The following is a 23,998-nucleotide window of genomic DNA, read 5'->3' as shown; positions in this document are numbered from 1 at the left end:
GGGTCTATTTTATGGCTTAGCAGATGAGTGACAGTGTTGCAAAACACACCCCCTCACATTTAATTGGTTAACTCCTCTTCAGGTCAGTGTCGTGGTTCTGCTGTCATTTTGGTAAGAAATTCATGCAGGACAGAAAAGTTGGAAAAGGAAGGCGGTGACACAAACAGGCTGATGGGTCAGTTTGACTTTTAAAAAAAGTTTTTATGACACTTTTTATGACATTCAAAGGTTGTTTTTTGTTTGGAAGCTAAATAAATTATGTTTTAGAATACACCTTTTTCATTTTTTAGTTTCCTTTTAATGACCTCATGCCTCATGACTGTTTAGCTTTCTCTTTGGACTTTGAGTCCAAAGAATATTTTGCATAGTCACTTTTTAACAGAATTGAAAACAGTGATGTTTATTCACATAGGTCACTTAAAATTGCTGTGAAATTTAATACCTCAGATTTGATGGAAATAAAGCTTGGGAGGTTGGTTTGGACGTAACAGGACATGCAAATGTGCAGTTTTATTTCAAATCAAATTGGGCTCCTTATGTGGATAAAAGGATCACTATAATATACTCCTTGGCTGTAAAAGGAACATTATGGATCAAAATAATAACTGGTCATGATATGGTATATTATTTGGTTTATTAATAAAGACAATCATTTTCTCATAGATCTGACCCAGACTGTATGGGTAGGCTTTCGTGATTCAGAACAGAAAAAGAACATCTGGTGTTCAGTGTGACCCTCCTGTTCAGAACCCGACAGAGGTTGAAATTACAAAGGAAAATATCCCTCTAAGAAAGGCAATTAGTTATTTAAAAAAATACATATCAATAATTAACACAATTATTTACCAGACTACATATGGAGAAGTTATTTAACATAATTTAAATGATATTTTGTGTGGAATGCTGATTAACTTCAACCTTAAACCTTCAAACCAAATGTGCAAGTCCGGCTTTTGTTGGGTTCTTTTGCATGCTCACTTTCTGGGAGGGTGGAAGAGAAGAGAGAGAGAGAAAGATAGATAGAAAAGTGCTTATTCAGTCTTCTAAATAGAAACAGGAGGAGGAAGGTTTCATCACAGGCTTTTATGTTGATTTTGGAGATTTAAAGTGCAATCATTTGGTTGACATTTCATGTGGGTCACTTTTCCCATTTTCTGCACATGCTGCAAGTCACATGCTGAACCTCTCGGCAAACAGAGGCAGTACCATTACAAAAATGCCAGTGTTTCAGTATTCTGGCAACCTCCGCACTGCAGTTTTTCATTTCTCTATTGCCGTTTGAAAGTTACAACAAATTCCACACTAAATACATGGTGGGTCTAGGACAGATAAAAAACAGAGATATACACAAATCTGGAAGTTAAAGAAATAATAAACGTTTTTGTGGGTCAAAGGGTCAGCCTGACCAAACCCATGCCAGAGTGAGGAATGAAGAGTAAATAAAGGTATGACCTGATTCTAGTTTTATACACACCCGTATAACCCAGACAGTTTGCCGCAGTACTTTCTAAAGCATCAACAAAAAGCAGCTGAGGTGTTATCTTTACCAAAAAGCCAATCGATCGATCCCAGCGATTACACAATGTGAACACATATATTTCCACTTAAAGATGCAACCCTTCATTTGAACTGCCATGTTCTAGACAAGGTTGTGTTGACCTGACATTGGGACTTAAAGCCAAAGGTAGACCTGAAATGACCACGTACCTGTTGTTGAATGTGCTCCAGTGCAGATAACACACAAGGAGCAGTCCATTCAAAACTCAGCAGAGAGTTCTCAGTTCAGGATTAAACAATTCTTATTTTTGCCTGTTGTCACCCCAGGCTTGATGATACTTAACTTAGCCTACCTATACCAATTTAATCTGTCCCTTTATGGAGTTGATACATTGTTGAACAGTGGAAGCCATTCAAAATCCTGATGGAAGGCAGAAGCATGCTAGAACAATGGTAAATAGAGGGTGGACAAAATATCAGAAACGCCTACAAAAACAGAATAATTATTTCTGAATTGTGTTAAGTGAACCTACTCTTTAAGCAGGACAGTGTCCAGTTGTTTGAGAGTTGGAAGAGATGGAAATCTAGTTCACACTCTGCATGTCCCACTAAGGTTTGATTTGTGTTTAGATGACTGGTGACTGTAGGCCTTGGAAGCATTTGACTTGTGTGTCCATGCAGAGCGTTCATTAGGTTTAATGAGTGTCTCATCACATCACCATACTTAACAGCTGACAGCAGACATTAAAAACGAAATGCTTCCTTTGGCCTTATCAAATAGAAACTCACCCAAATGCATTAAAGAGAACAACATGACTTGTCAAACCATATTCCTATTTTCATACCTGGGCTCCAAACCAAAGAATGCAAGAATTTGCATTCTTGTAACATTCCCATTTAGCTGTAGGAACATGCATGTCCTAAAGTCCTAACATCTTTAAGTTAAATAGGCCTAAACATTGATAATGCCCCCTATTATATTCCAGAAACATTTATATATATATATGTTTATTGTTTATATGATTATATGACATTTGAATTTTCTTAGTTTGATCCATGTTAAAAAAAAAACATTCTCACAATGGTGCATCAGAACATTTGCATCCGACATCTGCTGAGGAACATTAAATAATATTATACAAATGTTTGTTCCCTGTTAACTAGGTAGGTAGTCCATCCATAAGTAAAAGCTTTGCAGCTCATGACACACTGTTTTTATACCGGTTCAGATAAGGATTGATGATAGAATTAAATCAATTTAGAGCTGTGATTATTATTATCATTGCTCTTCCCTGGGTCCACCTGCCCTGATCAGAGAGCATTGACTTTTGGTGTTAAGCATGTGCTGTGATTTTTGACACTGGTCCGGGTCCCTTTGCTGTTTTTGTGACTGACATACCTGCACTTCAGGGCCCTCTATTCATATCCTCCTTTTGCTTAGCAGACTTACCGTGCAAAGTGCTGCAGGTTGGACCAGGGGCGGACTGGGGGAAAAAAGTGGCCCGGGAGTTAGTGTCAGACCGGCCCACTCAATACACGGCGCGCGGCCCACTCAGTACACGGCGCGCTGCCCACTCAATAGCCTACACGGCGCGTTGCCCATTCAATGCATCGTACGTATCGACCAGTCAGTGGCCTACTTGGAAAAATACCCATACACTTAACATTATTTTGGATGATTACAAAGAAATAACATCATATATGTTGTTTTTTTAAAATAACATTTGGATCCACCAATTTGCCTGGATGGACACATGGAATAAAATGATACTGGCTATTGTAACACTCCAAGGTAGGTATAGTTTGCTAGATGAATGGGCTTAACTCTGGGCTAGTATCAGATGGTTATACGTATAACTACAGAACCTTAAGGAATGAATATCCACACAATAAAGAAACTGGAATCAGAGGGTAGAATTAGTATGAACTATATTGTAGAAATTAACAGAATAGAACATACGATGGGGTGTGAACATCAGTGGTATCAGTAGTGTTGCATGCTGGGTGTGTGATTGTGTGTGTGTGTGTAGGGGTGTTGAAGGTGCATAAAACAATAAGTTAAGTAACAGAACCTAAACTAACTCTGCTGGCCCGGGTGCATTATAGTCACATGATAATAAAAACCAATATCAGTACACTCATGTGTTATTATGACCTCACTATCTAATCTAGATAACATATTAACATTGTTTATAATGTTAGTGTTGTGTGTAACACGGTGATTTTAGCATAACAAGCTAGCTGGTTAACTTATTTTACATAAGTTATTAGAAATGATAAGATTGCCCTCTTTACAACTACCACCATGGATAGCTTGCTCATCGATTGTAAACAAGTGACTACGGCTAACATGTTAAAATAAATCATCTCGATGATGACAACAGCGCCAGCTTGCCTATTTTACCAGATCATAACGGTCTCAATTTTGGACATTTATCTACCTAACGTTAGCTAGGCTAGTTGGTAGTGAACGTCACCTCATCTGTGAAAAGCAAGCTAACATTGGCCAATTCAACGCCACAACTTACCTTGTATCACTGTCACTGTCACGCGAAATAACAGTCGTAAATGGCCCAGAGTTTTCTTAAATGCAATTCCTCAAAACTACCAGATGCCCTACGGGCCGCTCCGTTTTAGAAGGGCTGACGGCACACGTCACTACGGTTGCGTGCCGTGGCGGGGCGTGTATGCAAATCCAGGTGCGTTTAATTTAAGAATCCTCATCCTCAATCCGCACAGCTGAGAACACTTCGGCTGTGTAAGAACCCATTTTCAGGTGTTCATTAATAAGGTGGAGATCGTTTCTTATGTTGAATTTCTGAAGTCCGTAAGAACACATTTCAGAAGACACTTCAGAACATTTTCGAAAAATGAGCACCATGAGTGTGAATACAGATCGCGAGGAGGAGTATAAAAATCAGTCAGTAAACTTCAATTGTATAGTAACGAGAGGAAATTATACGTGTTCTGAGTAGTATGGAAAATAGTTGAGGGTGCTGGTGGAGTCATAGCGAGGGCCGGTTGGTGATGGTAGTGGGCTGGTATTTTGGACCATCCCAACCTCGTCGGCCCACCGGGGATTCCCCCGGTATCCCCGATGGCCAGTCCGCCCCTGGGTTGGACTTCATTTAACTTGAAGTTAAGTTCTTTGAAATTGTTCTCCTGTGTGCATGTTTTTGTACTTACTGTTTCTGATATTTACATGTGATTTACCAAACTAATCTTAAAATATTTAGTTGACCTCCTGTATTCTTTGAGTAATTATGGTCAAGCTTCATGTTTCAGTATTCTATCTACCCTTCTAGGGTAAGTAGATACATAACTATGTAGCCACACTATCTAGTTATTTTGGGTGGTTGATGAAATTCAAGTTCAGTCTTTCTAATTGTTCACCGAACATCACCTTAGCCAAACCCAACCTCTAACCTTAACCATACATTGTAGTTAAAAGAGTTTGAACAGATAGTTGGTTAATAATCTGAACATCTGTAGATATAAGGAGACCATCCAAACAAAATGTGACCCTTTGGGTAACTGCAACAAAGGTTATGACATAGGTATGCCCAAGTGCTCTGAAAAAGTATTGCATAATCAAAACTAAAGTAGTGGATTTGCTTTAAGATGCTTTAATTCTGCATGTTTGCATGCACAATGATGCTCTATCGGTTCAATGAAGAGCTGTGATGACTCATTTTTGTAGATAAAACTCCCTGGTGAGTCTGGAGATAATGCAGGGCATTTGTTTTTTGCCATGACTATCCTTCTGGCCAGTTTTAGAATGAAAGCTTCTGGCCACGTGGCAACTGACCCTGGTCAGGATTTTGGTTATTTCCTGACGTCTATGTCGAGCCAGCACGTCACAGAGAGAGCTGATGAAAGCAGATCCAAGCACCTGATTTCTCCAGGAGAAGTAGCCTACGAGAGAGAAGACACACTCAGTAGTGAAGGAAATGAGATTCTGCATTCATTTCTATTACAAACGGGATGCTGATTAATATGGCAATAATGGTGATGGGTCTCTTAATAGTGGGTTTGATGGAGAACCAGTTTAATGCAAGGAAACCTTAGTTGGTCAGGGCTGCATTTCTCAAAACCATGTTTTTCTATGATCAGTCAAACTAAGAGCGGGAGCTTTCTATCAGGTAACAATGATGCTTTTGGGAAATGCCTTAGAAGATTATTTCTCACAGTAAACAGACTACTAGCCTTGATGACATGTCTATGAAGACAATACCTTGGCCATTGTACAGAGATGCTTTTGGGACATGCAGCCTGGGAGTGAATAGGCCGTGCATTACTACACGTTTGACACTGGAGCAAAACAACAGAGCTGTTGGGCTCACCTGAGCTTGTAGAATGACAGCACAGGAAGTCCTCTTCTGGGACCTCAGAGACCCCTGCAAACTCTTCCAACTCCTCTGGTTCTACAGAGTCCGCCTCCACACCAGAGTCCATCTGCTGTCCCCGGCAAGCCTTCAAAGAAACACAGAATTTCACAATGGGTCAGAGTAGTCTAATACAGAGCTTTCAGAGGGGTCATCCTGTACACTGTGACCTACAACAAATACATTGTAATCTGTTATCTCACTTTTTGTAGTGGGCCTATTAACTGTGAGGATACCTGGTGTTCCTTATGTGCAAGGGGACGACCTTGTTCTACTCTAGCACACCTAACTGTGCTTCTATAATAATATGAATACGCTGTATTAGCTGAAACAGACATGACCACATGCTTGACAGACTTGCAACATGCAAGTGAATAGAAAAAAATCAGCAACACTCACATTTGTGATATTGTGATTATAGACATTGACCTAAGGGACATGATCAGCCACATAAGCCTGCAGGGGTAGTGCAGGGACAGTAAGAGTGCCCCCTACTGGAAATCAATTATATTCCCAGTTTGTCTAGGAGTCTGATGTTTTTTGGAGTAGTTCTGAAATGTGAACCAGATTAAGAATAGGAATGACACCTGCAGGAAGGTTCACCCTGACCAAAATGCACTTTAAAAACATAGCTATTCTAAACATATATGACATATACAACCCCGTTTTGATATAGACAAATAACTTTTCAATATTGCATTTCAATATGTAGTAATATAGCCAGTCTGTCTATTAGAACGTCACAGTAGCTCTGTTTCTGGAAACTTCAGGTGCCAAGTGATTTCCAGCCGGTATCACCCTGCCATGCTGCACTGTCCCCTCGCCTTCGTCATTCTCAATCATAGGAACCTCAGGTCTTCTGGTGGTCATGTCAGAATAAATTCTGCCAGTTCAGGATGGAAACGCATTGTTGATCTGATTTGAACTGAGGAGAATGTGTATTCATGTGTCTGTTATATTCTCCCGATGATGCCGTATTATTGCATATGGTGGAGGAAAGTCCAGGTTTGGAAAGAATAGTGTCCTGCTCCATATTTTAGGATGCCAATCTGGGTTTGTTTACTGGCATCATTCTAAACAATATAATAACTAAACCAGCTGAGACAGTGCATACGCATATTTATGATCAGTCATGCACCTGAGGTGTGGAGATCTCCTTTGGGGATAATTCGTGTTTATGACACTGTTCAGCCTTTTCATGACATTCAAAGGTTGTTTTTTGTTTGGAAGCTAAATAAATTATGTTTTTAAAATACACCTTTTTATTTGTATTATAATGATCTCATGCCTCATGACTAGGGTTGCAAAGGGGTGGAAAGTTTCCGGTAAATTTCCGGAAACTTTCCATGGGAAGTTAAACTCGGGAATTTGGGAAATTTTGAAAAAAAATATTTAGCAAAAGTTAGCCTAAAACGCTAAATAGCAGTCGTAAATCGGTCAGATTGGACTGCGCCCATTTTCTATAGGGCTGAATTTGTTAGAAATCGTTGGTGATTGCGTTCACATCCATTCTATTAAGTTAGGTCTGCGTTTACTGGACCGTGTGTTGTTATGTGCAGATTAAGTGAACTGCATTACCCAGAATGCACTAGGCATACGGGCTGTAGATGTGATGGTTACATGTTGAAAGTCGTTCCAGTAAAGTTCGAGCAAAACCGAAGCTGGCCGTGTGAGAGCAGTATTTTAAAATGCACTACACGGCATAACAGACTGGTGTTCGCTTTCCGCTTTGACATGATTTTGATCAGTCTCAAGTTGCTTTCGTGTTGCCTGTGGATTCTGTGTATTCTGCACACGTCGCTATGCCCTTATAAGAAGCTGGCGGGGCGTTTATATATGCAAATTCAGGTTTACGAGAAATTGCGTTCAATTTAAGAATCAGTGCACAGCTAAGAACACTTTGGCGGTTTAAGAAAACATTTCCAGGCGTTCATGAATCCGGCGGAGATCTTATCTTAGGTTGGTCTTTCGAAGTTCATAAGAAGATATTTAAGAAGACACGTAAGAAAATGTTCGAGAATGAGGCCCATTGTCTGCCATATGACAAGGTAAATACAGTTAGTATAAATAACCCCAAAATGTCCCGTTAATTCCCATATATTCCCGTTAATTCCCGTATATTCCTGTTAATTCCCATGGAAAGCTTCCAACTTTGAATATTCCCGGAATTTTGCAACCCTACTCATGACTGTTTAGCTTTCTCTGGACTTTGAGTCCAAAGAATGTTTTGTGCCATCTGTCCAAAGGACATTCTCCCAGAAGCCCTGTGGCTTGTCAATATGCATTTTGGCAAATTCCAGTCTCGCTTTTTTATGATTTGCTTTCAACAGTGGTGTCCTCCTCGGTCGACTTTGGCTCAAACAGCGACGGATGGTGCAATCTGACACTGATTTACCTTGACCTTGGAGTTCACCTCTAATCTCGTTGGAAGTTATTCTGGGCTACATTTAAATTTACATGTAGTCATTTAGCAGACGCTTTTGTCCAAAGCGACGTACAAGGGAGAGAACAGTCAAGCTAAGAGCAATAAAAAACAGCTCTTTATACCATTCGTATTATCCATCTCTTCAATTTGTCATCAATTTTCCTCTTGCGGCCACGTCCAGGGAGGTTGGCAACAATATGTGCAACTGTAGTCACAGAAATATCAAGCTGCTTGGAGATGGTCTTATAGCCTTTACCTTTAACATGCTTGTCTATAATTTTCTTTCTAATCTCCTGAGACAATTCTCTCCTTGCCTTTCTGTGGTCCAGGCCAAGCACTGCCACAAGCTAAGGATTGAGGAGCACTTCAAGAACAACTCCGACCCCCGACGCATGTGGCAAGGCATCCAGGCCATAACAGACTACAAACCCACCAACACCACCCCCCAAAACAGTGATGCCTCCTTCCCTGACGAGCCTAACAGCTTTTATGCACGCTTCGACAGGGACAACCAGGAGGCTGCCATCAAGGCTGTGCTTACTTCAGACAACCAGCCCCTAACACTCTCCTCCACCGACGTGTGTGCCGCACTGAGCAGGACTAATGCACGAAAGGCTGCTGGCCCTGATGGCATCCCCGGACGCGTGCTCAGGGCCTGTGCTGGGCAGCTAGCTGAGGTCTTGACTGACATATTCAACCTGTCACTGGCCCAAGCTGCTGTCCCCACTTGCTTTAAAACCACCTCCATCGTGCCGGTGCCAAAACACTCCACTGCAGTGAGCCTAAACGACTTCCGCCCTGTTGCACTGACCCCCACCATCATGAAGTGCTTCGAGAGGTTGGTCCTGGCTCACCTCAAAACCTGCTTACCACCCACACTGGACCCCTTCCAATTCGCCTACCGCAAGAATAGGAGTACGGAGGATGCCATCTCCACGGCATTACACTCCGCCCTTTCTCACCTGGACAATAACAACAGCTATGTGAGGATGCTGTTCATAGACTTCAGTTCAGCCTTCAACACAGTCATCCCCTTCAAACTGATCACGAAACTCAGTGATCTGGGTATCAACACTTCCCTCTGTAATTGGATACTGGACTTCCTATCCAACAGACGCCAGTCTGTTAGGGTAGAGAACCACACCTCCTCAACCCTCATCCTGAACACCGGCGTGCCACAGGGCTGTGTGCTAAGTCCTCTCCTCTACTCCCTCTTCACCTACGACTGCACACCTGTACATGGTTCTAATACCATTGTCAAGTTTTCAGACGACACAACGATGATTGGCCTCATCAGTGACAACGATGAGTCGGCCTACAGAGAAGAGGTCCAGCACCGACAACAACCTGGCTCTCAACACCAAGAAGACCAAAGAGCTAATTGTGGACTTCAGGAAGAAAGCTGGCACACACATCCCCATCCATATCAACGGGATGGAGGTTGAGCGTGTCGCCAGCTTCAAGTTCCTGGGTGTCCACATCTCTGAGGACCTCTCTTGGACCCTCAACACCTCATCCCTGGTAAAGAAAGCACACCAGCGTCTCTTCTTCCTGAGGAGACTGAAGAAGGCCCATCTGTCTCCTCAGATTCTAGAGAATTTCTACCGTTGCACCATAGAGAGCATCCTTACAAACTGCATCTCAGTATGGTATGGCAGCTGCTCTGTCGCGGACCGTAAATCACTGCAGAGGGTGGTGAAAACTGCCCAACGCATCACCGGTTCCTCACTCCCCACCATTGAGGCTGTCCAGAGCAAGAGATGTCTGTGGATGGCACGCAGCATCGAAAAGGACAGCTCTCACCCCAGCCACAGACTGTTTGCCCTCCTCCCCCCTGGGAGGCGCTACAGGGTGCTCCGTTCCCCGACCAGCAGGTTCAGGAACAGCTTCATCCCTGCGGCTGTCACTCTACTGAACTCTGCACCACGGGGATAGCCCCCCACCCCCACACACATCTCCCCCAGTGACTGTACTTCCCCCCTCCACCCTGGCTTGACTGCCACACACCCTCCTCCAGCCACTGAACATTTGCACTGTACTTCCCTCCTCCACCCTGGCTTGACTGCCACCCCCTCCTCCAGCCACTGAACATTTGCACCAGAATGTTTTTTTACCACTTATTACTGTATTAATCGTACTTATACCATACAATACCTCTTAAATATAATATTACTAATACTTCTTTCACTTCATTTCACTTATTACCACCACTAATACTTACACATGCACTTTACATATACTTATCATACCTACACTTCTAACTTCAATTGCTGCTATTCTTGTCCCAATTACTGTTCGTATTGCATATCTATTTCTTACTGTACATATCTATTTATTCACTTATTCCAGTTTACATATGCACATACTCTGCACTTTTTGCTATTTTGCACTTCTGGTTGGATGCTAAACTGCATTTCGTTTCCTCAGTACTTGTACTCTGTGCAATGACAATAAAGTTGAATCTAATCTAATCTAATCCATGTTCAGTGTGGTACACACCACGATACCAAACAGCACAGTGACTACTTTTCACCCTTTAAATAGAAAGACTGACTGAATACAAGTTTGAAGACACATGTAATACTAATTCGAGGACACACCTTAGTTTAACATGTCCCTATGGTCAAATTATTTTCAATCTTTTCTAGGGGTTCCATCATTTTTGTCCAGGCCAGTTCCATATTTATTTTTTTTAATTATTATTCTGTTGAACCACAATTCAAAAGTAATGTCTGATTTTCATAAGTTAATTTTCAGTTAATTTTGATTTATTATTACTTTTGTCAGTTTCGAGTTATTTCAGTGACCATTGTGGGTTTTTCTTTCTTTAACGGAAGGGTACCAACCATTTTGTCCACGTCTGTATATGTTTATTGTTTATATGATTATAAATGTTTGTTTGTTTGTTCCCTGTTAACTAGGTAGGTAGTCCATCCATAAGTAAAAGCTTTGCAGCTCATGACACACTGTTTTTATACTGGTTCAGATAAGGATTGATGATAGAATTAAATCAATTTAGAGCTGTGATTATTATTATCATTGCTCTTCCCTGGGTCCACCTGTCCTGATCAGAGACCATTGACTTTTGGTGTTAAGCATGTGCTGTGATTTTTGACACTGGTCCGGGTCCCTTTGCTGTTTTTGTGACTGACATACCTGCACTTCAGGGCCCTCTATTCATATCCTCCTTTTGCTTAGCAGACTTACCTTGCAAAGTGCTGCAGGTTGGACTTCATTTAACTTGAAGTTAAGTTCTTTGAAAAGTGTGCATGTTTTTGTACTTACTGTTTCTGATATTTACATGTGATTTACCAAACCAATCTTAAAATATTTTGTTGACCTCCTGTATTCTTTGAGTAATTTGGCCTCCATAATCACCCTTCAATGACAAGTGAATGTATCTCACTTATTTGTTGCCACTGTTATGGTCAAGCTTCATGTTTCAGTATTCTATCTACCCTTCTAGGGTAAGTATATACATAACTATGTAGCCACACTATATGGTTGATCTGGGAGAACTGAGGAGAATGTGTATTCATGTGTCTGTTATATTCTCCCGATGATGCCGTAATGCACCTGATGTGTGGAGATCTCCGTTGGGGATAATTAGTTTGAGCACTTGCAGATATTTTCAGGAATATGGCGCCCTCTAGTGTCCGTACCAAAGAAGATTCATCTGTGTCAGAATCCACACTGCAGTCCATAAAATGTGTTCATCCATCAAACATTGGTTTGGAAACTTGAAAGTCATGCATTTGGCTTTGAATCGAGATTCATCCTGTAGCTCTTGCACTAATGTGTTTCTTTGAAATATGGCTTGATCAGTTTTTCTACCACTGTGTGTTCTTTCACTTATTTATGTACCTATACTGCATCGCTTAATCTATCTACCCGTTTGCCTGTAGGCCTGTCTCACAGTCTATTCATCCATACCTGTATAAAGAAGAGTTTGGGCTTGCCCTGGAGTGTGCGGCAGTTGTGGGAGGTGAGGGTGGAGGCCAGGCTCCTGATGGAGATGTGGGCTCCGTCAGCCCCCATCAGCAGCCCCTGCTCCCCGTGACTTAGCAGCACACACACAAAGCAGGACATCTCACTGTGGTCCTCTTCAGACTCTGCAAGACCAGGGTTAGATCACATGTGCATGAATGCCCCACACACACTCACACACACACTCACACACACACACACACACACACACACATACACACAAACAATGTCACAAACCCTTAGTAATGCTCTCTTTTGAACAAGGCTGACATCACATTCCTTTTTGAGCCCAGTTTCAGTCTACTGTTCACCAGTTTTACTTTTTGTATGTATCGCAGTCTGGAGATTAGCAAGGCAGCATCTTATCTGAGGCTAATGGTAGGGGTCCAGTAATGAGTGACATGAGGGGAATGGCTCAGGGAGGCAAACGCGTTGGTGTAAAAAATAAAATAAAAAGAAATTCAGGTACAGTTTGATCCAATTAAATTATTACTCTGGAATAATAAATACCCATTACTGGCTTCATACATGACAACAGATACCAGTAGAGCACTGCCAGACCATAAGGAAAGTGAAACACAGACAATGTGTAATAGTTATGCTAGGTGGGTTACCCTCCCGAAGAACGCGTCTCATGTCGGCCACAGTTAGATCTTTCTCCATCCGCACGCTGAAGCCTAGCACTTTGAACGTCACCCTCAGTTTGTTCCCATCCTCCTCTGTGCCACACCTCTGAAGATGAGGCTGACCTTACAGGGATGAGCATTATGCACACATTGGTTCAGTTGTTCCTGTGACTCTTTTGAGGTTTTGTATTGTTTAGAGTGTTCATGTTAAGGTTGGTTTTGTTCATATAAATCCCATCAGCCCCATTGATGTTTTCGGCTTATGCAGTTCAGTTGTAGCTGCAGTTAGTAATTGTGAAAACCCAACCATGTTTGTTATGTTATGTCATACTGTTAATTAGGAAAAAAAGAATGTCTACTTACCATCAAATGTTTCATTGTTTATTATAAGGCATCTACCAATGTGTTTGTGCTCTCTGCTGTACTCAAAAGACGAGTCCATTATTCCATGACTGTGAAGATATACAGACAGATCCTTAATGTCTCATATAGTTAATGACGCATGTAGGAAAGAAGCATGGACGTTAAATATAGTTCATTTATGATAGCCGACAGGATAAAATAATCATTTGAGAGATGATAGCCTGCTTGTGTTGTCTCAACCACCAACTGAGTGTCAAATTACTTCCTGGTCACATGCAAGCCACTGTGAGATATCCATTTATGGTAAGGTTCCCACATGGGATAAACTTCAGGCTCTCTAAATCCGATATTATTCGATATATTCTAATGACAATGTACCAGTACCGGAGACAGTTTGCATTCTAATTTATGCATTCTCCAAATCAAAAGCATGTATCAGCTTGTGATTGATTCATTATTGGTTTAAAACATGTTGCCTCAGATCTACTACTTATTTGCCCTCTGTCTCTGTCTCTCTCACACACACACACACACACACTACTTACCACGCAGTGCCTGTGTTTTCAGTGGCCTGTATATCTTAAAGACTAGAAAAGACTAATTCCGCCTATGGCATCTTACACGAAAGAGATCCTGCTATACTTTCACTTTGGTTTCCACATGACAAGCCAATAAATGGATACACCTCTCTATTATAGCTCTGGTTAATGTTTAACAGAAATGTACTGCAGAGGCAGTATCAGCAGGCATGCTATCAGTGGAGTTGGGCTTCAGGTTGTTGTCTAAAAGCAAATGCATAATTACTCTACTCTGGAGAAGTCTCATGCCATGGATGAGTTTAGTACGCTGCTTCTGATAGGCTCCCTATGGTCTTCAGCATACTGTTTAGTTCACTGAAATCAATCCAACCCAAGACTGAGCCCTCTGCTACTGCTACTTTACACCACAGTAGCACGCAACAGAACAGATTTTCAGTCTTGTTTCCATCATAAGTACACTGTCTCATAATTGAGACTACAGTAAATGTTTTAAATATGCAGTGCATAACAGTTCAAAGTTGTTTCTGATGGTTTATTCTTCAGCAAAAAACTACCACAAATATGAGTGGAACTGATGTGGAAAGTAATGACATTTAACAACTAAATTAAATAAAAATATGACCTTTTCATCATGAAGTCAGCATATTTATCAGTGAAAAGTACGTCACCTGAACATTTTTGCAATCTACAACATATGTATGATGAATAAAAACCATCACACCATAACATACAAGGAAAAATGTAACCAGCTGTTTGATATGAACATTCCCAATACTGGTCCACTAAATGGAGAGATTTTTATTCATGTGCTAGTAATTCCACTAACAAGAAATGGAGGCTATATTTAGGACTTTAAGAACAGTCAATTTCACAACCTAAAGATCATTTTCTTTTCCAATTCAGACATCTCATACCTGCACATACTGTATACAAATTTAAATAAAATTACATTTCCGACTGAATTACAAAATGACAAGACCATGTTGCTTGCTGGCTGGTTAGACATGGCCTTGGATGTGTGCTGCTGGTAGAGTTGTTCACAGCACGGCACGCCATGTCTTCATCACCCGGTCACATCTGTTGAGTGTTATGGCTCACACTATCAGACCAATTAAAGGAATGGCAAAGGACAGGGTTGCAACCACACCTACAACATATGACTGGCATTACGGTCCTCTGAAATGATTTATCTCAGCCAAACTATTCTCAACAATCACACTGATTGTCCTGGTGTGAAACAAGCACTTGAGTTTGTTAGGAATGCCATTTGCATGTTAAAGCTCTGTAAGGAACACTTGGAATGCCTGCTGATTGATGTTATCAGATGACAACCTGTGTCTGTTTTAGGAACCAACACATGAGCATAACTCAAGAAACAGACTTGGCAGACAGCTCAATTGAAAAGAGGAACTTTAGCCTTGCAGTAAACTGCTTTTGACTGCATACCAAAAAAGTCATGAATGTCTGAAGAACCAGCGCTGTGATTAGATGTAGAGTTAAAGGGTTCCCTGATTCCCTTGGTTCACACATCCCCTCCTGGGAAGATTTTGAGGCCTCTAATTAAATGTTTAAAAAAAAAAAAATCACATTGTCTAACGCCTGCATGTTGCTAATGCATGACCAGCTAACACCATCTGATGCTTCAGCTTCAAGTTCATGAAACACCAACTTATCAAAAGCTACAAAATCCCTGCCATCACATGTGGCTACTGAGCCAAAAGCACCTTATCTTAAGTGAAGTATTCATTTAAATGTACATTATGGGCTGCAAGGTTACCCTGTGAGGTTCATGCATGTGGTCATAGCCTATGATAAGCAAATGCGGGGTATTAAAGATGAATGGCCAACCATCGTTCATGGGTGTCCACCTGATACATTATATATATTACCCATTACTACAAAACAGATCTGCAGAGAAGTGGGAGAAGCGCCTCCCTACACAATGTTAAACGTAAACTACTAACTGACTGGCCCCAGCTCCCTGAAGTGTTTTAGTCCATTGGTTCAGAAATACCAGAGGGTACAGTACCAATGTGGACACAATTGTATGAAGGACTGCATAATCATGAATGAATGTTCAAAGCTAAGATAAACACAACCCCCCACACACATACACACACACACACTGCTGAGACATAAAGAAATTATAACCCCTTCACAATGTAAAAAATTGCAGTGGTAAAACCTGTTTTCACAGAATGCTTTGTGGAAAAATAATCTGACTTGAGTGCTTTGAAAGTGTACTTTGCAGCCTGAACCTGAGACCTAGTAACGCACAGTTGACCCCAGAAGCTGAACACCTGAAGAAAAAAAAAAAAGAGACAAGCTTCTTATCCCTTTTAGGATGTGAAGTACATGTCTTTGGTTAGCATGGACACAATGCAGGGGATCTGCTTTTTGGCATCAAAGCCGGGCATGTTGGAGACAGACTCAAAGTCCAGTGCCACCTTGTGGTTGACGCGGGTCATGATCTGCAGGAGATCCAGCTCTTTGCCGTATTTGGTGAACATCTCACAAAGGGACTGCATGAACCAGGAGCCTGTCGTGGTGTTCCTCCAGGAATAATAACCTGTGAGAATAACAGGAGAGGAGTGAGAGAGATAGAGAGACATTGTGATAGAAAGTAAGAAGAGTGATTGTGTGAGTGAAAAAGAGAGAGAGAGAGAAAGAAAGAGAAAGCATGAGCAAAAATAAGCACATACTCTTAACCACATACTCTTAGGCAGGTTTTTCACAGGTCTTGCTTGAGGTGAAGCATTGCTGTGATCTTGCATAGGTACAGTTACAGCAGATCTCACAGACTCTGAGCCATACACATTTTAATGGCCATACACCAATTTCCCTAACAGGCATCTAGATCTCAGTTGACTCTGTGTAAGCCATGAGTCAGAGGGCAATATGTCTGTGAAGCCGGTGAAGATGAAGCACAGGGGAGTGGGAGTGAGTACCTGGTGCAGTGGAGTAGGCATACAGGAAGTCAGCCTCCACAGGGATTCTCTCCGGAGAGCCGTCAGGGTTACTGTCAACCTCGATCCCTCCATCCAGATCGGTTCCTCTGCATGCCTGTGGGACAAACACCAACATGTGAATAAACTGTGTATTTCATCTTGGATGACTCAATTTTAAGGCATTGCACATGCTTCTCGTGATTTCTCAGACGCACATATGCGTAGTGTGCACACACATAAATGTGATGGGAGAGGTGGAACTTCTTAAAACCTCGAAGCTGTCCAGCAAGATGTGTTAAAAAGTGGTTCATTTCTTGAGGCTTTGAATGCACTCTAGGCATAATTGAAATGCAATATGAGAAACGGTGACAGCGCTGAAATGTGCAAAGGCCTGATGCAATCACATGCATACAAATTAGTCACGTCAAATAAAGAAATAGTATTAATGGTCAGTGTTATTTTGTAATCAAATTGAAACCATTCATGTATGATCTAGGTATTTTTCATAGTAATACAAGGACTTTTGCAATGCCTGCCTATAACCTATGTAATATAACAATGACAACCCATGCATTCAAGTGAAACCATTTTAATGATGTAATGTAATGTTGTGTCACGTTTAACGCTGCTGTTCAACATTAATAGTACCTGAATTACACTTGTGGTGGAGCAATGTTGTAATGTATGTAATCGCTAGCGGTAAATAACAAAAATGACTGATATTACACATCACAAACACAATACAAACAAAAACACACTACCGGGTACACTGATCGTCTACCCTTCCACCCATCGTCTACTGACAATGTCCCCAAAAACAATACAAACTCGATACAGAGGTCCAAAATGTAGTGCTTCACTTTTTTTTGACACAAGCTATGAGGCCTCGGATTCAAGGGTAACACCACCAAAGCATTGTATAGTCCAATAAGCAGACCATGATTTGTATTTTCTGTCTCTCAGCAGTAGCACACAGCAGCACATTTTTGATCAGCTGAAAAGCGGTCACACCACTGATCATGTCTCTTCACAGGACTACAGTCCATCTCGCCCACCGCACATCAGCTGGTGCCTGACTACCCAAACACCACGCAGAAGTCCCAAGCAAGATTTGGTGTGGTGGTGGAATGGGCTACATGGTTAACGGCCAACATTCAAAAACTAGCTGAAGATACAACTCACATGTTCTTATGCACTGGCATTAAACAAAAATCTCTCCTCATCTATTGTTTATTTGGTACTTGAGTCCATCAGATTAAGACATATTTGTGACATTGCTTAAAGCTCTTTTCTCCTTGATCAGGTATTTACTTACACTGCATCTCTCTCTCTCACACACGGCTCTAGACAGACACACTCTAGACAGACAGAAAAGGGGTGTTGGCTGATTTGTTGCAATGAACTGTGGTTTGTGGATGACCAGTGGACGTTGGGCTGGACAATATGTTCAGAAACTTAATGTAGATTTTTGTCAGTGTTATGGACGATTCACAGCTTTAATAGATTTTCTCTGTCTACATGAATTCTAGACAAATCAGGTAAAAAAAATAGTTGCTGGTACATGCTAGTAAAACTATAAGGAGTTCTCCAGTAACTAGGACCTAATGTGGCACGCTGCGCCCAGCCCCAGGCTACACATCCAGGGTTTAGTATTTACAACCCGCAATACCAAGAAAGGTCAGTAGGTGGCAATTGCACTATCTGACTACAAATAAATCTGCTGTCCTCACATGTAACAGACTAAAATCTTCATTATAAACGGTCATAAAGATGGTTTCAGCACTGATTTGGACTGACTTACTAAATCTTTATATAGGCTACAAGATGTTACAATCAGCATATTTCTAAATAAAATGTCATAATGGTAATGGCCCAGTTCGTGAAAAAGCAGCAGACCAATTGTTGGCCCAATTGCTTTCCAAACAGCTCACCATTTTGCCACTAGCTTAATTTTTTTTTTTACTTTTTATTAACTTATACTTCTTCATTAATTTTCACCAACCCTTAACATTTTTAACTATGCCAAGGCTGATTTAGGAAATCCAGAAATTGCCAACATCTGATGTTATTATCTTAATACCCACACCCAGTTAAACTAAAGTAATTGGAAGTCCGTGAGTGTACCAGAAGTGGACTGATATAAGCTTGCTAACTGGGGGACACGAAAAAGCCGTATTTCTTACAGACTCATTTACCAGATTAATCAAACATAGCTCAGTCCCATGATATTCACAGAATGAGGTTTGATTTGCAACAAAAGTCAAAAGACGAGGAGAACGAAACATCAGGAAGACATGCAAAACAAAACACTCAAATGATGGGAGTGCAACGAGACAACAGAAGTACAGTTTTACAGACTGTAGGCCTAGGGTGTGTCTGTCAACATGCCATATTTCCTCCTGTGCCTTGGTCTACACTAGATAAAGCGGATCTAAAAGTAGCTTAGAGTCGTTTGTATGCTACAAAATATTACAAAACATACCAAAATATAAGTGGTTTCATGCTAAAATTACTTAACCAGATAAAAACTCTGATATATTATTTTAAATGACCACGGGACAGAGTTCCACTTGGCAACGCAATGGATCCTGCCCGTGCAGAAAGTGCTACAGGGGGTGTCGTGCGGAAAACGGTGTAGCCCCAGTCATATAAAAATTGTTCAGCACTTTGGCTTAGTACAGAACGAAAAGCGACCAGTCGAATAGGCCTACAGTCACATGCTAACCAGATATGTCACATGTAGTCCACTCAACGCAATGCATCAAGGCAAGGGGAGGAGGGAACACTTTCCACCCGTTTAAACCTCCTCATCCAAATATTTACTCATGCCAGACAGACAGGACAGATATGAGCATTTACAGGCATGACTGTGTTCTCACTGATCTATTCACCTGTCTCCATTTTAAAAAGCTCAATATTTATTTGTGTTCTGTTTGTCCCTGCCAGGGTCCAGTCAGACACTGTGGGAATGGCTCATAGTCTAAACTGTAACGGTGGAAACCCATGACACCGTTACGAGCGACGCGATATTCTAATCCCATGCATTTCAACGGGAGCCAATCCATTGTGACGTAGACCACCTTTTTGGGCGACGCGACCGATAAAAGTTGAAAAATGTTGAATCCTATGCAAATGAGGAGCGATTTTTCCCGCAGCGGCCAAACTGAATGTTTGGTGTCGTCTCTGACAGTTTGAAAATGCTATTTCCACACGCTACAACACGCCCACTCAAAGTGATGGAAGCGTATCGCGTCACTGTCATGAGTTTGCACCGTAAGCAGAGAATGGGAGATGTGGTAGTGTTGTTACCTGAATGAAGAAGAGTTTGGGCTTGCCCACCAGAGAGGTGCAGCGGTCCCCCCTGAACAGGCTGGTGAGAGTCTTCATCTCAATGGAACGGTCAGTGCCGAAAAACACCCCCTCGTCCCCGTGGCTCAGGAGCACACACACAAATGAGGCACAGCGACTGTGGTCATCCTTAGCAACTGTCGAACAAAAGGGCACACTTTTATTTTTAACCATGGGTCACAAAGGCACTTCATGGCATCATAGTTACGTCTATGTTCCCTAAGGAATCAGAATGACAAAACGTTCTGTCAAAGGGAACCATTTTGAATGAACAGACTCATAGCACCCATTTCACTAGTAGCTCAACTAAACTAACTGCTTCTTGCTAATGCTTTTCACAGGCAACTCATGATTATGTGGAGTCATGTGGCAATTTGAATAGCTGTGGTAGATGTATGGAACATTTTGTGCAATTAGTCAGACGTAGTGGTACAGCCACCTCACACCTTACATACCTAAACTTTCATGGTTATAAAATAAACCTGTAAATTAAACATGTTTAATAGCATTGTTGGGTGATACTTCAAAAGATTTTTCAAAAAGGAAATCATTATGTGCAATTACCTGCAGTTAAGGCCTGTAAAATCTGATCCACAGTCTGGTCATTGAACACTTTCACTTTGTAACCAAGCTTCCCAAACACCTTCATGGCATTTCCTGCATCGACATCTGTGCCATTCCGCACATTCATGCCTTTAGGGAAAAGAACACAGACAAAACATCCAAAATCACAAAGTTGATTAAACCCTCAGGCACACATGCATGTGTGCACCCATTCACACTCACACGCAATCATTGGGACATTTGACATTTCTTTGAACGTGGCTGAACAGCAGGCCTCAAACCTGTTCCAGTCTCCCCTGTGTGTTTTTGGCACTGCATCTCAGGTGTGTTTCCCTAGTCATCAGACGCATTTCTGGGCTTTCCCCAGTGACAGGGGCGTAATTAAACAAGACTTGGAATGAGAAAACTGTGCCGGTGGGAGTCTTTAGGTTTAAGTCTTTAAGGCTGGGTTGAGGAGCTGGGAACTCAGCTGTGTTTTTGAGGGGTTTAACACTGAGGCTCAGCTGGTGGGAATCAATGAGACCAACCTGTTATAGAGCAGCTCAACTGGTGGAACAGGATGCAAGTAATGCAAGTAATAAAAGGTCACAGGATTACTTCCAGCAAGTAAATGTATGCATGAGTTGACATATGCAGAGACATATGCAGAGACATATGCACAGTTGCTTAACCCCTTACATGTACCAGAATCAAATACATCACACCCACACCTCCACTTCCTTCAATTGCTCCCTATAATATCTGATATTGATTATAATACCCTTGTTAGTTTTTAATATCTTCATGATCTTGCGTGCCCTCAATTTCTGCCATATTAGATTTTCTGCTGTCTCACATCTTGGTTAAGGCCCCATTTTTTTTGCCAGTCTTAACCAAAATTGGCATAGATGATCTTCCGACCAAGCCTCACAAAGGTATCTATATGAATTATTTTATTTTTGAAAGCCTTCGCCATTTGCATCCAAACAGGAAGTGAAGTCATATCTCAGCAACACTTTGTTGTATCAAAATGAAAACCAAAACAAACTGCAGTCGTATCTGTCCTATCTTCTTTTCCTAACTACTTTGAACTAAGAGAAGTGCTGCAAAACATCACGTTGAATTCAGCCGCCAAAAAGGAAGCAAGTTCCTATCATGGCTAATCTTTGGTCACTTAACATAAAACTAGCTGCGAGTGCTTACCACAATGCTCTTGACATAGTTAATAGTCATCAAGATTCCATCAGGAACTATGCACTGCGGGGCTGCTCAGTCCCCTCATTGCTATTTGCAGCTATATTTTAATGAATTCATTTATTTTTATGATGTATCTTATACCATTATAACTATTATCTTAAGTATTATCATCTACATTTCTATCTAACTTCTGTAACGGACGTGCCAAGTAAATGCTTCATGTTATTTAGCCTTAACTATGCAACTTTTTCAGATGTGCTATTAAACGACTCAGGGTAAATGTAGCCTACCTGTGCTGCGGTCAAAGTTCTTGTTGTTAATGATGATACAGTGGCCCATGCTGGGGTAGTTGAGGTTGTATCTGAAAGAGTAGGACTTGGGCTTGGCATCCACCTGCATGAGCTCTGAAGAACTAGCAGACGCCTGTGCACCTCTGGAAAGATTTCAGTTTGGGACAAGAGACAGAGACTCAAATATGGTGTGTATGGGAAAAGTAAATATACTTACAGTACACTGTACCTCACAGTCAGGTCAACAAGCTTTGACTAGAGCATCTGGGTTACATCATGACCACAGATATTCAAGAGAGACTAGGTAAAATTACAAATAAATAATGAATGCAGCGGTCAAGACAATTAGACAGCTGCATTCCCTGTTAAAACTGGGGCTTTCGGGTGTCTGCCAAGGGCATGCATTCAGTGGAAGTGAACAGAAGACATGTTGTTCCTAGAATACAGAATCAACTGTTTTACTCTGACAGCTAACTTACAAATAGGGTTTTTTTTGGGGGGGGGGGGGGGGGGGGTATACGCACAGCACTGACACAACACACAGCACTGACAAACATAAACTTGTATCGGCACTGGAACAAAATCACTAAGCAGAGAACAGTTTGGTAAGACAGATGGTAGGCTATATATATTTATATACTGTGCTGTTTGGCTAGAATCAATTGTAATACAACATGCATTATCTTTATCATAAAGATAAACCGCACAAGTGAATGCCAGTGCATGTGTGTATCCAGTAGTATTGCCAACATAGACCATTGCATCAGCTCACAAACCTGCATGGTAACAGTAGTTAAGATCATCTTACCCTGATTCACCCTCACGTCTGGCGTCAACGCGATCCCCATTCGCTCCGTTTGTTTCCAACCCAGACATGATCTACGAGCAAAGAGTACCGCAGCCCAACTGTGTAAAACTAATGAAAAAGAATCCGGGGTTTACAGGTGAAATCGCACTGCAAGTCAGACTGCTGCTTCTACAGTCATGCACATGTCAGTTTCTTTGTTGCCGACTGGTGTTGTTAACCAATGGGAGCGGTCCGGGAGAAAAACAAGACCGATGATGTCACACAAGTATAGTACACAAAGGCTTAGGGATGGCAACACAATACAAATGAGTTAAAGACAGATGATAATGTTGATAAGTAGAAACTTTACGAGATAAATTGGTCGAACCAACATCTGAGAAAAAGCAAAGGGGATACATGGCTGACGCAGCAATTATAACAAAGGAGTTGCAGCGGCCACGCATGCACAGACATGCACATGCTTTCTTTTCGTGAACTGATTATCACAGCAGAAATACAACTGACTGATACATTCAACGTAAAGCAGGCTACAATGGGAAAGAACAGCGCCACTAAACTGCACAGCAGTTACGAGTGCAGTCGAATGACTTTCTGTCTCTTAACGTTAGGTTGTTATTGTGCTGCAACAGTTAACATTTATATTTTGGAACAACTCAGCATATATCACAAAAGGCATATTAAGCTCATTACCTAGTTCCAACAATACTGATGTATGTCAAAATTAGTTAACGATAGTTTCCATGCACCAACTCTATGTCAATACCGAAGTGAACATACAAATGCTTAAGCTGTAAGCCAACACAAGACCTATCCTCGAAGTTCGAAATGTTAATTATATGACAGAACAAAACTCACAAGTTGGTGGTCAAGCAAATACATAAGTGTTGTGCAGTTACAAGTTAAAGATGTGAAACCAATTTCAGACCATAAAAGGCACCATCCACCTACCTTGGATTCAGGAAGTTAATAGTGCTAGGTTCTGTCTACATTTCCCGGCATGCTTTGTTTTATTTATAAACGAATGGCGGGCGAGCGGGCTGGG

General features: G+C 41.4%; 2 protein-coding genes across 5 annotated transcripts; both read right to left on the bottom strand.

The window, feature by feature from the left end:
- Window positions 1–5,107: 5,107 nt before the first annotated feature.
- On the bottom strand, window positions 5,108–13,982 carry LOC105892594 (caspase-3-like). 2 transcript variants are annotated; one of them, XM_012818887.3, is made up of 6 exons: window positions 13,829–13,982; window positions 13,284–13,372; window positions 12,909–13,043; window positions 12,241–12,419; window positions 5,841–5,970; window positions 5,108–5,412 (listed from the first exon to the last, which is right to left on the bottom strand). In XM_012818887.3, exons 2-6 carry the CDS (start codon window positions 13,360–13,362, stop codon window positions 5,186–5,188), a joined length of 750 nt encoding a protein of 249 aa, XP_012674341.2. In that variant the 5' UTR covers window positions 13,363–13,372; window positions 13,829–13,982; the 3' UTR covers window positions 5,108–5,185. The 2 variants fall into 2 exon arrangements, with proteins under 2 accessions (XP_012674341.2, XP_031416295.1); XM_031560435.2 differs by having other exon boundaries at window positions 12,909–13,038.
- A 2,133-nt stretch (window positions 13,983–16,115) lies between these two features.
- Window positions 16,116–23,960, bottom strand: casp3a (caspase 3, apoptosis-related cysteine peptidase a). 3 transcript variants are annotated; one of them, XM_031560420.1, is made up of 7 exons: window positions 23,905–23,960; window positions 22,957–23,064; window positions 22,149–22,291; window positions 20,683–20,811; window positions 20,080–20,255; window positions 16,771–16,885; window positions 16,116–16,391 (listed from the first exon to the last, which is right to left on the bottom strand). In XM_031560420.1, exons 2-7 carry the CDS (start codon window positions 23,022–23,024, stop codon window positions 16,162–16,164), a joined length of 861 nt encoding a protein of 286 aa, XP_031416280.1. In that variant the 5' UTR covers window positions 23,025–23,064; window positions 23,905–23,960; the 3' UTR covers window positions 16,116–16,161. The 3 variants fall into 3 exon arrangements, with proteins under 3 accessions (XP_031416280.1, XP_031416283.1, XP_031416282.1); XM_031560423.2 differs by lacking the exon at window positions 23,905–23,960 and adding an exon at window positions 23,812–23,830; XM_031560422.2 differs by lacking the exon at window positions 23,905–23,960 and adding an exon at window positions 23,647–23,773.
- Window positions 23,961–23,998: the final 38 nt, after the last annotated feature.

The sequence above is a fragment of the Clupea harengus genome, chromosome 22 (genome assembly GCF_900700415.2).
Source record: "Clupea harengus chromosome 22, Ch_v2.0.2, whole genome shotgun sequence".
In the NCBI taxonomy this organism is placed as follows: Eukaryota; Metazoa; Chordata; class Actinopteri; order Clupeiformes; family Clupeidae; genus Clupea; species Clupea harengus.
Note: the sequence above shows the minus strand (reverse complement) of the source record. Positions and strands in the feature narration are given on the sequence as shown.

Excerpts from the sequence above, each read along its gene's own strand:
- LOC105892594 (XM_012818887.3), bottom strand. The coding sequence starts at position 13,362 with ATGGACTCGTCTTTTGAGTACAGCAGAGAGCACAAACACATTGGTAGA. Across the intron at positions 12,420-12,908 it reads GAGACGCGTTCTTCGGGAGG|AGTCTGAAGAGGACCACAGT; the intron begins GTAACCCACCTA and ends CTGGTCTTGCAG. Across the intron at positions 5,413-5,840 it reads CTGTCATTCTACAAGCTCAG|GCTACTTCTCCTGGAGAAAT; the intron begins GTGAGCCCAACA and ends TCTCTCTCGTAG.
- casp3a (XM_031560420.1), bottom strand. The coding sequence starts at position 23,024 with ATGTCTGGGTTGGAAACAAACGGAGCGAATGGGGATCGCGTTGACGCC. Across the intron at positions 20,256-20,682 it reads TTTACAGGCCTTAACTGCAG|TTGCTAAGGATGACCACAGT; the intron begins GTAATTGCACAT and ends TTTGTTCGACAG. Across the intron at positions 16,886-20,079 it reads CCAAACTCTTCTTCATTCAG|GCATGCAGAGGAACCGATCT; the intron begins GTAACAACACTA and ends TTTGTCCCACAG.